This window comes from Ursus americanus, chromosome 24, assembly GCF_024610735.1.
Source record: "Ursus americanus isolate L20-20 chromosome 24, mUrsAme1.1.p, whole genome shotgun sequence".
NCBI lineage: Eukaryota > Metazoa > Chordata > Mammalia > Carnivora > Ursidae > Ursus > Ursus americanus.
In genome coordinates, this window is record NC_142150.1 from 2158992 (window position 1) to 2171059 (window position 12068).

Sequence of the window (12068 nt, forward strand, 5' to 3'; positions counted from 1 at the left end):
CCTATTCTTGTCCTTCACTGTGGCCCATCCTTCCCTCAGTGTGTAACCCCAACACCCAAACCAGACACGAATGACTCGCAAGGACAAGAACGGCAGGGTGAGTCAACCTGAGCGCAGGGCTTCTGGCAAAGCCTGTGACTCAAGGGTGAGGCGGGCCCCAGAGAACTTAGCCCCTGGCTGCAAACATCACAGGAGAGAAGCCCGTGGAGGCCTCGCATGTACCCTCAGCTGCCAGGCAAATTCCATTCCTTTTGTAGTAGGTTGCTGGGAACCAGGGGAGAAGCCGGTGAGAACCCAGTTTTAATTACTTTTCAATAATAATGAGCCTCACACAAAGAGCTTTTATAAACCTTGCCTTCCTAGAGTCTCACCCAATTTTGTCAACCAGGGATTATTAGCCCCACTTGGTAAATGAAGAAACCAAATCACAGAGGTCAGAGTTTATAAGGGTCAGGACAGGGTCGGAACCCAGGTGGGCCTCACACCTTGTTCAGACTTCATTCTGGACACCGACAGGCGGGGAAGGGCTGCATTTCTGGGACTCGGCCACCCCCGATTCCCTGCCCAACGGGACTCTCCAGGACGCAGGGCCGCTGGGAGCGGACTGAGTTTCTCTAACAGACTCCCATCTCTCTCTGTTAAACCTCCAATGAGTCGTTCTCACGGTGCCCTCAGCAATTCCGCTGAACTGATATGGGCGACTCCAGCATCAAATGTCAGGGTATGGGGAGCAAACGAAGCTGGCACCCCACTGTGCCCTGATCATTCTCTGGGCCAAGGTGGTCTTGGTCACTCAAACTGCTACGATCTGGCTGTTTGGGGCAGTGAAATGTACCTGCAGCCTCATAAGCCTTCAGCGAGCTGTTGGAGTTGGTTGGACGTGACTGAACCTGTAGGTTCAAACTAGGCATGCTCAGCAGGAAAAACAAACGAGCCCACTCTTCTAGACCCCATTCTAACGAGAAAGCAGGAAAGACAGCAGAGGCATGATGTGCTCAGCTCTGGAGCTGTGAGCTGTATCTTAATGAGAGGACGTGTCCCTTCAAATTGGGGCCTTGGCTAATTGGGCAAGATTCTTCACGTTTGGGGACACAGTTCTATAAATAAAAGCGTGTCATTTCTGCATCATGGCTTCCCCTCGCTGGCTTCCAACACGCCACTTTCTTCCTGACCCCTCTGCTCAAAAGCAGCCCAGCATCAATCAGCCCACCCACTGGCCCGTGAAGGGAGCAGGGCTCAGGGCTCAGAACAAAAGCCCCACAGAAAGACGTCGGACCCCATCACCATCGCAGGGGCCCTCAGGTGGAACAGCAAACCGCGCTGGCCTGTCCCCCTTTCACAGCTGAATGTAAAAACAGACCAGGGCCTTGCACACACTGGCCACATTCCTAGACAGGCGTACAGGGTCGCCGTCTGTAACCTCCCAGGGGCCTCCTCGGGTTACCATACATAGTAATGCACACGCCGGCATTTGAAGAAAGGAAAGTAGCGGCGCTTGGCGATGATTTTTAATTGAATTCTTCTGGGAACTTTAAATCCTGAAAATTCAGCCCTGGTTTACAGTATTTTAAGGTCTGAACAGCATAGGATTTTGTTCTTTTGAATGACAAATCTCTCTTTTCCATTTCAGAGAAAGTTTCTTCAGCGCGTCAGGCATTTCTGAGCCAACTGTAAAAATCATTATATTCAGAAACTAGGGAAGGGGACCTTGGTGACAACGGTCGTCCCTTTGAAGGCAATCTGGTCCTTACAGCTTCCTACTCACTTAAAAGGAGCTCCATGTCTCTGTAAAGAAGATGCTCAAGTCCCAACCCGATTGTCTTGGGACAATGGTGACCCAGGAGCCAACGAGGAGTCGAATGGGAGACTTCTGTGGGCATGTGAAACTAGACTGCGCTTCTCTAATTCTTGGCAAGCCACCCTGACGACGAGAGAGGCTCTGCTGTAGATTACACATGCCCCCATTTCTGCCACAGGATATTCCTTCCAGAGATGGCCTGAAAAGTCTCTAGCCTGTTCTCCAAAGACCCATGGGATTTGCCAGACACTGGCCAATCAAGCATCAGCTGCCCCACATCTCCCTTCTAGCCAAGCAAATTGGGATTTATTCCCACAGAGAAACTCAGTGAGTTCCTATCCCAAGGGCCTCAGCAGAAATCAAGAAAAACTGGGTTTCCGGGATCTCTCTCTCCCTGTCCACCTTCTGCAATCTCAAGACCGTCATGTATGGGAGTTTGGATTGCACACTGCACAAAGGCGCCCCATGTCCTCCATCACAGGGTGGACACCAGAGACTGTGTGCACAGGTGTGGAGATTCTGCTGGGCCCGAAGCACAGGCACCGTGGGCACACAAGACCATACACGCCTGGGAAAGCTGGAAAGCAAAATCACTTGCGGCAGCACGGACGTGTGGCAACTGCTCCCAGACCTGAGCACATTCTTGGCATCTTCAAGATCTTGTCTCTCCTCTGCCCACCACTCTCGGAGCCTCAGTTCCCTTACCACAGGGCTCAAAACCTGACGCGATCCCCTCCCGTGGGGGCCAACAGAGGAGGCAGGGGTGTGGGTGTGGTAGGCCACCTGTGCACCTGGCCCTCGGGCAGATGCAGCCTATTCATTGGCAGGCCTGCTGCCCTCTGGGCTCTGAGAAGCTCCCCAGAGCAAACATGGACCATTGTGCAGTAAGAGGCTTTTTCTTTTTTTTCTTCCACTTGACAACAAAGACTATTTTTCTTTTCTAATTCACAGCCCTGAGAGTTCTGTTTCCCTGCTCTTTCTATCCCATGGCTTCTGCTGAGGCTTTCCTTCCCTCATGGGGCCCCAACCAGACCTAAATCTGTAACACTCCGAAGCTTTTCCCTCTTGGTACCAAGACCATATCCTATGGCTGTTTGTCTGCCTGTTTTGTTTTGTTTTTCCTTTCCTCTCTCTCTGTCCACCTTTGAAAGTTAGCCTCTCTTTCCTCCTGACCTTAGTCAATCCTGCCTGCGCTTCAGAGGGTTCTGTGACCGGGGTGACCCAGCTCGTAAGTGGCCAACTCATGCTTCTCACCTCGGCTGCTAAAGCTCTTTCTATTTCAGCACAGATCTTGCCCCCAGGTCCCTCGGATGGTGGGTCACCATCATCACACACAACCCTCTGGACCCCCCAGCCTGAGCTCTGTGCCAGAAACAAGCAGAAAGAACTCACCAACTACCAATCACATCAGCGCCAGCTCCCTAGCTCTGATGGGTTACACTGCTTCTCTTCCTGTGATGCCACCAGAGGAGGTGAGGAAAAATCCTCGCCCCCCTCTGAAGGCCAGGGATGCACTCTGCACTTTGGAGGGTAAGAACTTGTGGCTGAAGTTTGTGTCAGGCACCTGGGCACAGAAAGACTAGTTCTTGGGGTCCCCAGAGGACGTGCATTTTCATTGCTGGCCATGTCACATGGCAGCCACCTTGTCCACTCCTCACCAGCCATCTGCCTCTGCAGCCAGCCACCTCCTTGAGGTGAAGTGCAGCTGCGTCACCTGGGGCCTGAGAGCCTGGAGACCAGTGACGCCAACTGGGTCATCTCCCGACCTGTGCCCAGGCTCTCCTTCTGTGAAATGCTTCCCCTTCCACCACTAGGACTCTGTCATTTTATAAAAACCATCCTGCCATTGGACAAAGCAACAGGCAACTGTGTGGTAGGAACCATCACAAGGGGGGCAGAGCATGAAGCCTGGAGTGGGACGAAACCCCCTTTCCCATAGGCCCCGGGGTTCCACTGATTAAGGTGTTCTTGCTCTCAACCTGCCTGACAAGGGCCGGGATTACAAAAGGCCTGGCCACACCAGAGGCCTTGGGGATTCCAGGTTGGACAGGCCAGGTCTTGTTGCCGGGGCCGCCAGTCAGTACCCCAAGGTACTTCCTTGTTCCCTTTTAGGGTGGGGAGGGAACCACGCGAATGACAACAGAATTTCATTTCTTTGTTGTTTCTGATGCAAAGAGCATTGCACTAGAGCCTGTTACCAGCCCGCATTCTCCTGGTCAGAAATGTAGGACGCGGGGAATCTTGCTAGAAAGGAGGCAGGAGAGGTGAGTGACAGTCAGCTCCCTTCGGCCCAGGGCCTGAAGTCTGGGTCACCTTTCGCAAGCTAAGGGGGTGAACCGGGAGAAATGACAACTCACGTGGCTCCTTTTGCCTTCTTCGTCTGCCATCGACGTGATGACCGTCTCTGAGAAGACCGTTCGTCCGGTCTGGTTGTTGGTGACCTACGGCAGAGCAAGTATGTGAACATGGAACGGAAGGCGCTCCGGGCAAATCCCAGTTGGTTTCTCTTTCCCATTTTCTGGAGCAGGAGCATTTGCCAAAGTCGACAGAATGCCCGCTCCCCATTTCTTTCTGATCCTAACAGAGCTGTCAGGCGGAGGGGTCCCCTCTCTGTGCAGCGATCTACCTCCCAGGCTGCTCCCCGGAGCGGCGAGGGGGCTCCGTGCGGAGGGCTCGGCACGGCGCCTGGCACACAGCAAGTACTCAGCAGTGTCTGTTTTTACTGTTCTTGGGGTTCATCACTTGACACTCAACGTCAACATCCAAAATTCAACAACGACCAGTCTGGGTGTCTCATCAAACGTCTTTCATGAGAAGAAGGCAGGCTTTAGCTGCAGCCTCGCCCCTCCTGATTCTGGCGGAATATTCCATCTAGGCAGCGCTTAGTGCAAAGGGAGGCGCCCCATCCACTGTCTGCCTCTGACTGGGTTCTCGGGCAGCAGGCACCTCCGAGCTGAGCCTCCACGTCCTGCCCGCACCCCGGGCCACTCCTGCCCCATCCGAGGTCCTGTGTAAGGACCGCTTGTGCTGGGGATGAAGAAGAGAAGGGGCCCCGGCCCAGGAGGTAGGGGATCTGGGTTCTTTGAGCCTCGGCTCAGCTACCAACAACTACCACCTGGAATAAGTCACTTCTCTGCTCCACGATGTCCTCATTTCTAGGTCATCTGTAAAGTTCCTGACAGCTCTAATATCACAAGGAGGCTGCGTTCAGAACAGAGTAGAAACACAGCCTACTTTATCGTAGTGGACCAAATGGCACTTCTGAGGAGATAAGGATCATGTCTTCACCAACGTACTTTAACACTTCTGGCTGAGTAAATCCTCTCCCCAGCAAAAAGGCAGTGTCGTCTTCCTCTCTGCCAGATTTTTGCCAAATTAACTGATAGTATATTTTTTTTAAATTCTACAGTCCTGGGGCGCCTGGGTGGCTCAGTCGTTAAGCGTCTGCCTTTGGCTCAGGGCGTGATCCCAGCGTTCCGGGATCGAGCCCCGCATCGGGCTTCTCTGCTGGGAGCCTGTTTCTTCCTCTCCCGCTCCCCCTGCTTATGTTCCCTCTCTCTCTGGCTGTCTCTCTCTGTCAAATAAATAAATAAAATCTTAATAAATAAATAAATAAATAAATAAATAAATAAATAAATAAATTCTACAGTCCTATACTGCAGGTACAAATTGCAGGACTTCTAAGAGCCTTTATTATACAAATGTGCATTTTCCTATCTCTAGGAGAAATAAATTAAGATGTTTTCTGAATATGTTTCACCACCCACGCCACCCCTCATGAAGCATTGCACAGGAAAGGTGCTCCATGGAACCCACTGGAGAGCTGTTGCATAGTACTGATGACATAACTTTACTGAAAGAAATAGGAAGAGAAGAACAACTCGCTGTTGCAAGCACCTTGTAGTTTACAGTGAGCTCTCATGTACCTCAAGTCCTCTGACCCCAGGCTACTGTCCTGTATGTACTGACCTCCCTATTTCATAAATACGGTTAGTGAGGGACATAAAATTAAATTATTTTTCAAAATCATTCTAGTTACTGGTAGGACTCCCTCTTGGGTATTCCAACATCTACAAGAAACAACCTTAACCAGAGCCAAACCTGTAAGCTAATTATTATCAAAGAGAATAACTTAATATTGGTTTTGACAAAAATGAAACAATGACTTTTGGAAACGTTCTCCAGTTTTCCGATGAGCAACGCTGAAGGATTCTGGTCAGCAGGTGACTCGTTCATTTATCTGGGGGTGGGGTGGGGGGTACACGCTGAAGCTGGGCCATCCGTACGCAGCGGGAGAAGAGCCCCACACAGGCTGCTCTACCATCAAGGCGGTGGCCCATAAAAATTGACCCCTCTATGCTCCATGACACAGAAACACTATTGTTTCAACCAAGTCATTACCTGGGCACTTGAACAAAAGTGCGACTCTCTCGTGAGAACCACTGGGCCTTGCATATATGAGTGGAGATGAGATTTGAGGCCAAGCTCCTTGATGCCTCAAATGCAATACTAGAGAAGTATCTCTCTCAACACTTGTTTGCACCCTTTTATCAAATGATAAAGCCCCCCGACCATTCCTTTGCAATTGGACTGGCAAGCAGCCTAAAGTTAAATGTATTGCTTACATGCAACAGCAGTTTAGGTCTGTGATACTCCGCTCTCCCTCTTAAATAGCTCCCTCTCTCCCTCTGGTTTTTAATCTGTGTTTTACCAGCCTCATTTGTATTTTTGGCTTGTGGATCAAATTTGTAAACAAGACCTTTGTTCTCTGATGGGACGGGGAGTTACAGAAAGGAGGATGTGCTGGCTGCTGCCATCCTTACCTTGTGAATTTCTCGGTGCACGTGGATGGTATTGTTTCCCACCTTGGTTTCTGTGTTGGTCTCATTGTGATAGCTGGACGGCAAGCCCGCCACGTTCACCTCTGATGTCTTAGCAGCAGCCTCTTCTGCTTCCATCTAGTAAATCAACAGACTTAATGAGCACAATTCTTATCTCTTGATAGAAATCAGCCCATTAGAAAAAAAGAACCCCTTCTCTTTTCCTCTTCTGCAATTACAAATAATGGTAGTAATACTAGGTACCATTAATTGCCCACCAGGAGAAAACCCTGTACTGAACGTTTTACATATATTATAGCCTTAAACCTCACAGCCTCCCTAGGAGGTAGGTGTGAATATACCCATTTTACAAATGGCGAGAGTAAGGCTCAGGGACACTGGATAAATTCCCAAGATTATCAGTGAAGGCCATCACTCATCATCAGGGAAATGCAAATCAAAACTACAATCAGATATTGCCACACAGCTGTCAGAATGATTAAAAGCAAAAACACAAGAAACAACAAGTGTTGGTGAAGATGTGGAGAAAAAGGAACCCCCGTGCACTGCTGGTGGGGATGCAAACTGGTGCAGCCACTGTGGGGACCATTATGGAGGTTCCTCAAAAAATTACAAATAGAATTACCCTACAATCCAGGAATTCCACTACTGGGTATTTACCCAAAGAAAATGAAAACACTAACTTGAAGATATACGCACCCCTATGTTTATTGCAGGATTATTCACAATAGCCAAACTATGGAAGCAGCAGCCCAAGTGTCCACCAATAGATGAATGGATAAAGAAGATGTGGTCTGTGTGTGTGTGTGTGTGTGTGTGTGTGTATAAATATATATATAATGGAGTATTATTCAGCCATAAAAGGAATGAAATCTTGCCATTTACAAAAACATGGGTGGATCTAGAGGGTATAATGCTAAGTGAAATTAGTCAGTCGAGAAAGACAAATACCAGATGATTTCACTCATATGTGGAATCTAAGAAACAAAACAAATGAATAATGAAAAAAAGAGACAAACAAAACAGACTCTTAACTGTAGAGAACAACCTGATGGTCACCAGAGGGGAGGGGGTGCGGTGAGGGTGAAACAGGTGAAGGGGGTTAAGAGTGCACTTATGATGAGCACTGAGTAAAGCACAGAATTGTTGAACCACTGTATTGTACACCTGAAACTAATATAACACTGTTTATTGGAATTACAATTTTAAAAAATTCTCTGTAGTTTATCCACAAGACACATAAAAAAGAAAAAAAGGACTGTCAGGAAAGGGCAGAGCTGGGATCTGAGCATGCTTCCATTGAACAGTCTTGGCCCCTGACCGGGCTGCTGGTGCCCCGTCCAACTCCCCACGACCTAACCTGGAGGTCACCTGTATTCAGCTGCCTTACATGCCAACAACCAGCCCTGTCTCTCCCTGAGAGCGCTCTCTGGCCACCCAGCGTGCTCAGTCTGCACAGATGCTAGGGTGTTAACACCCTAGGGCCCATCCTCAAGCGGTGAGGGACAGGCTATGGGGGTAAGGACCCCAGCTCTCTCTCCCCCCAAAGGGGCGGTCTCTCTCTGAGGACCCCCAGTGGGACTGAACCCCAGCGGTGCCTAGCAGTAACCTGCTCATGAGCGCGCCTTTATTCCCTCTCTTCTCCTCCATCTTACTTTCCCACTTTCCTAGTGGTTTTCGCATCACTTCCCAGATAAGTTATTTGCTTCCAAACCTTTGCTGCAGGGTCCGGTGGTGGTGGTGGGCAGACCCAGACAGCCCCCTGCACAGCTTCTTCCCTGATACAGGTAGGGCCACATCTATGACTCCGTCCCCACCCCACCTCTTGGGTACAAGAGGGACCCTTGTAGAGGGTCACCTGACTAGTTTCCAGGGTCCACCCTCTTTCTGGCTCTTCTTCCACATGTGTTCCTCTCTGGTGTCAGGTTTCTGAGGCTGTTCTCAAACCCTCCAGGTTCGTGAGTCTCCATGACATTACAGCAGATGTATCAGTCAACCTCAAAGTGTACCCAATTTCCCCTTGAGGATTTACCGCCGCGCCCCACCCTGAGTGGGCAGTTGACAATGGGAACAGCTCACAGCTGGCTGGACTCAAAAAGAGGCCACATCATGGAGTAGTTGAGCCAGTCAGATACTCTCTCTAGGAATTTAAAACTAGAGACACAAAGAGAAGTTCTAGTTGGTGGCTGGCGGTTTTCCAGCACTATCTTTGACTCTGGGCTATTTTTACTTCTTAAAACTAATCCTCAAAAAGATTCTCCTATTTTTTTAAAAACATCACTGTCTTCTATTCCCTTATGTACTAAATGAGGCTCCTCTTTTCCTGTCTCTCCCAACCAGGTTTGCTGAGCTGGGGTGGATGTGGGGAAAGAATTGCCATGTCTCAGTGCAGCACAGAAACACTGAACTAGAAGTCGGGAGTCTGGAAGACACAAAAGCTCAAATGACCAAACAAAGACTTGGTCAGTAACTGCTGTTTTTGACCCAGACAGGACTGCCGAGATGTCTGAAACTCGATCACTGGCTTCACCATCACCATCACCACCATCATCATGACCATCACCATCACCACCATCATCATCATCACCATCATCATCACCATCATCACCATCATCACTACCGGCATCATCACCAGCACCATCATCATCATCACCATCATCATCACCATCATCACCATCATCACTACCGGCATCATCACCAGCACCATCATCATCATCACCATCATCATCATCATCACCATCATCATCATCACTACCAGCATCATCACCAGCACCATCATCATCATCACCATCATCATCACCATCATCACCATCATCACTACCGGCATCATCACCAGCACCATCATCATCATCACCATCATCATCACCATCATCACCATCATCACTACCGGCATCATCACCAGCACCATCATCATCATCACCATCATCATCACCATCATCACCATCATCACTACCGGCATCATCACCAGCACCATCATCATCATCACCATCATCATCATCATCACCATCATCATCATCACTACCAGCATCATCACTAGCACCATCATCATCATCACCATCATCATCACCATCATCACCATCATCACTACCGGCATCATCACCAGCACCATCATCATCATCACCATCATCATCACCATCATCACCATCATCACTACCAGCATCATCACCAGCACCATCATCATCATCACCATCATCATCATCATCATCACCATCATCATCATCATCACTACCAGCATCATCACCAGCACCATCATCATCATCACCATCATCATCATCATCACCATCATCATCACCATCATCATCATCATCATCATCATCACCATCATCACTACCAGCATCATCACCAGCACCATCATCATCATCACCATCATCATCATCATCACCATCATCATCACAATGACAGCCTCCATGTTTGGACATCAGTTATGCTTAAGCCATTGCATCATACCTTCCATGGTTCCTTGGATGTTCACAACACCCCCACGAGGAAGGTGTTGCTGCCTCATTCTACAGATGAAGAAAACGAGATGAAGAGAAGTGAAGGAACCCGCCTATGGTCATCACACTGTTAGTAGGTGGCAAAGCTCAGACAGTACTCAGGTCAGCCTGACTCTAAATTTTGGGCCTTGTCCAGTATGTGCTTCTACCCTGCCTGGGTAGCTTATGCATTTACTGGGGAGAGAAGCAGAGCCCCACAACTAAACCAGTTTGAGGATGATGATGATGGCTTCTAGAAGCAAGCCAGGGTTAAAAAAAAGGAAAAGAAAGGCCTCCAGGAGGAGGAGGAGGCACGATAGAGCTGGTCTCCAAGGACGAGTAGGATTTGAACAGCGAGGAGCACAGAGGAGGCAAAGCTGTGGCTGCCTGGACAAGAACGTATGTGTCACAGGCTAGAGCACAGGGTCCGTGCTGGGCACGGGATAAAATGGTGGATGATGAAGGAGAGGGACTCACAGGCCGATCCAGGAGCAGTTCTAAAGCAGAGGGTGTTGGCCTGGTTCTCAACCAGGAGAGTGCATCAGAATCATACCTGAAGCTATAAGAAGCTATCTATCATAGACACATAAGCAGGAGAGTTATACCTATTTACATACACACACGCGCACACCTCTGGATCCCTTCCCAGACCTGCTGAATCAGAACTTCTGCGGGTGCAATCCCAGGTATCAAAGAGCTTCTCCAATGATTCTGAGGTATTCCATCCCCCTTCCACTTGCCCCCAGGAAAAAACCTCTGCTCCAGGCCATGGGGAGTGTAACAAGTTCTAAAGACTAGTTGACAAATAATAGAGAGTCTGGAGACGTTAGAGAGGGAAGTGAGGGAACTGGCCAGAATGAGGTGTGGGAGTAGGAAGTTATACCGGGGGGGGGGGGGGGGACAGGGGACCTGCTAGGTAGCAGAGGTTCCAAATAAGTCTAGGTGGGCCAAGCCACAGACAGCTAGCCACAAGGTCAGGCAAAAAGTTGCCCGCAGCGTGTCAGAAGGAAATGCCAGGGTTCTGGAGTTAGGGCAGATGGGGCCAAGTTCCAACTCAGCCAAGAAGCAGCTGTGTGACCTCGAGCAAGACACCAAATATCTCTCAACCTCAGCTTTCTTGTTTGTATAGGGAGATGGTTCTACTTTGCTGGGTGGATGTAAGAATTAAGGATCACGAAATCCGAGTGCCTGCCCCAGTACCTGGCACCCAGCACAGCGTAATACATAGCTACTTTCATAATGTTGTCCTTTAAGAAAGCAGTTTTGGAAGAAGCTAGTTTGCTAGGGAATGTTCGGTAGAAGTGGAAAGAGCAGACAGTAGATACCACGTGTTTGAAGAATTCGCTGACAGAATGGAGAAGAGGAAGGGAGCTAAGATACGAGACAGGATGAACATGAAAAGGACTTAAAAAAAATTTTTTTTAAAGTGAGAGATCGTGGCATGTTTTGTGATAGAAAAGATACAGCTGGAAGAGAGTAAGAGACTAAGATTCTGGAGAGGCTATATCCAGAAGCAGAAGGGAATGCTTTCATGTTTTTAAAATTCCCATTGGAATCTAAATCCTCCAGTTTGGCTTTCAAATAATTAACAAGTTACCAAATCTGGAGTTTGCTTTGGGCTGAGCAGATAGTCTTTTTATAAGACCTTCTCCCTCTCAACCAGTGGTTATTTCAATAGAATGAGCTAACAGTTCTCTAATGGCACCATGAACTCAAAGTACAGTTTACAATGGAAATTTCAACCACAACTATTACTGCCACTAGCAGGAGAAACTTAAGCCCAAAGCAAGAGGAGTTGTTTCATAGAGGAGGAATGTGCATGTTCTAAAACATGGCATTTATAGTTGGTTGACTCCATGTGTCTGTTAAAGGGGTATAGTCGGAAAAACTGGAGAGATAAATCGAGGCTGGGTATTGGGGTTCTTCCTAGGACTAGGTGAGGTGATTAAGAAT

The 12068-nt window shown here is 48.7% G+C and overlaps 1 protein-coding gene across 1 annotated transcript in view; it reads right to left on the reverse strand.

The window, feature by feature from the left end:
• The window catches only part of DKK3 (dickkopf Wnt signaling pathway inhibitor 3), a 44865-nt gene that overhangs the window by 29028 nt on the left and 3769 nt on the right, over window positions 1-12068 (reverse strand). Inside the window, exons 3-4 of the mRNA XM_045796501.2 lie at window positions 6622-6756; window positions 4156-4239 (exon numbers count right to left, since the gene is read on the reverse strand). Of these exons, the coding sequence (XP_045652457.1) occupies window positions 4156-4239; window positions 6622-6756 (219 nt within the window). The remainder of the gene's footprint in view (window positions 1-4155; window positions 4240-6621; window positions 6757-12068) is intronic.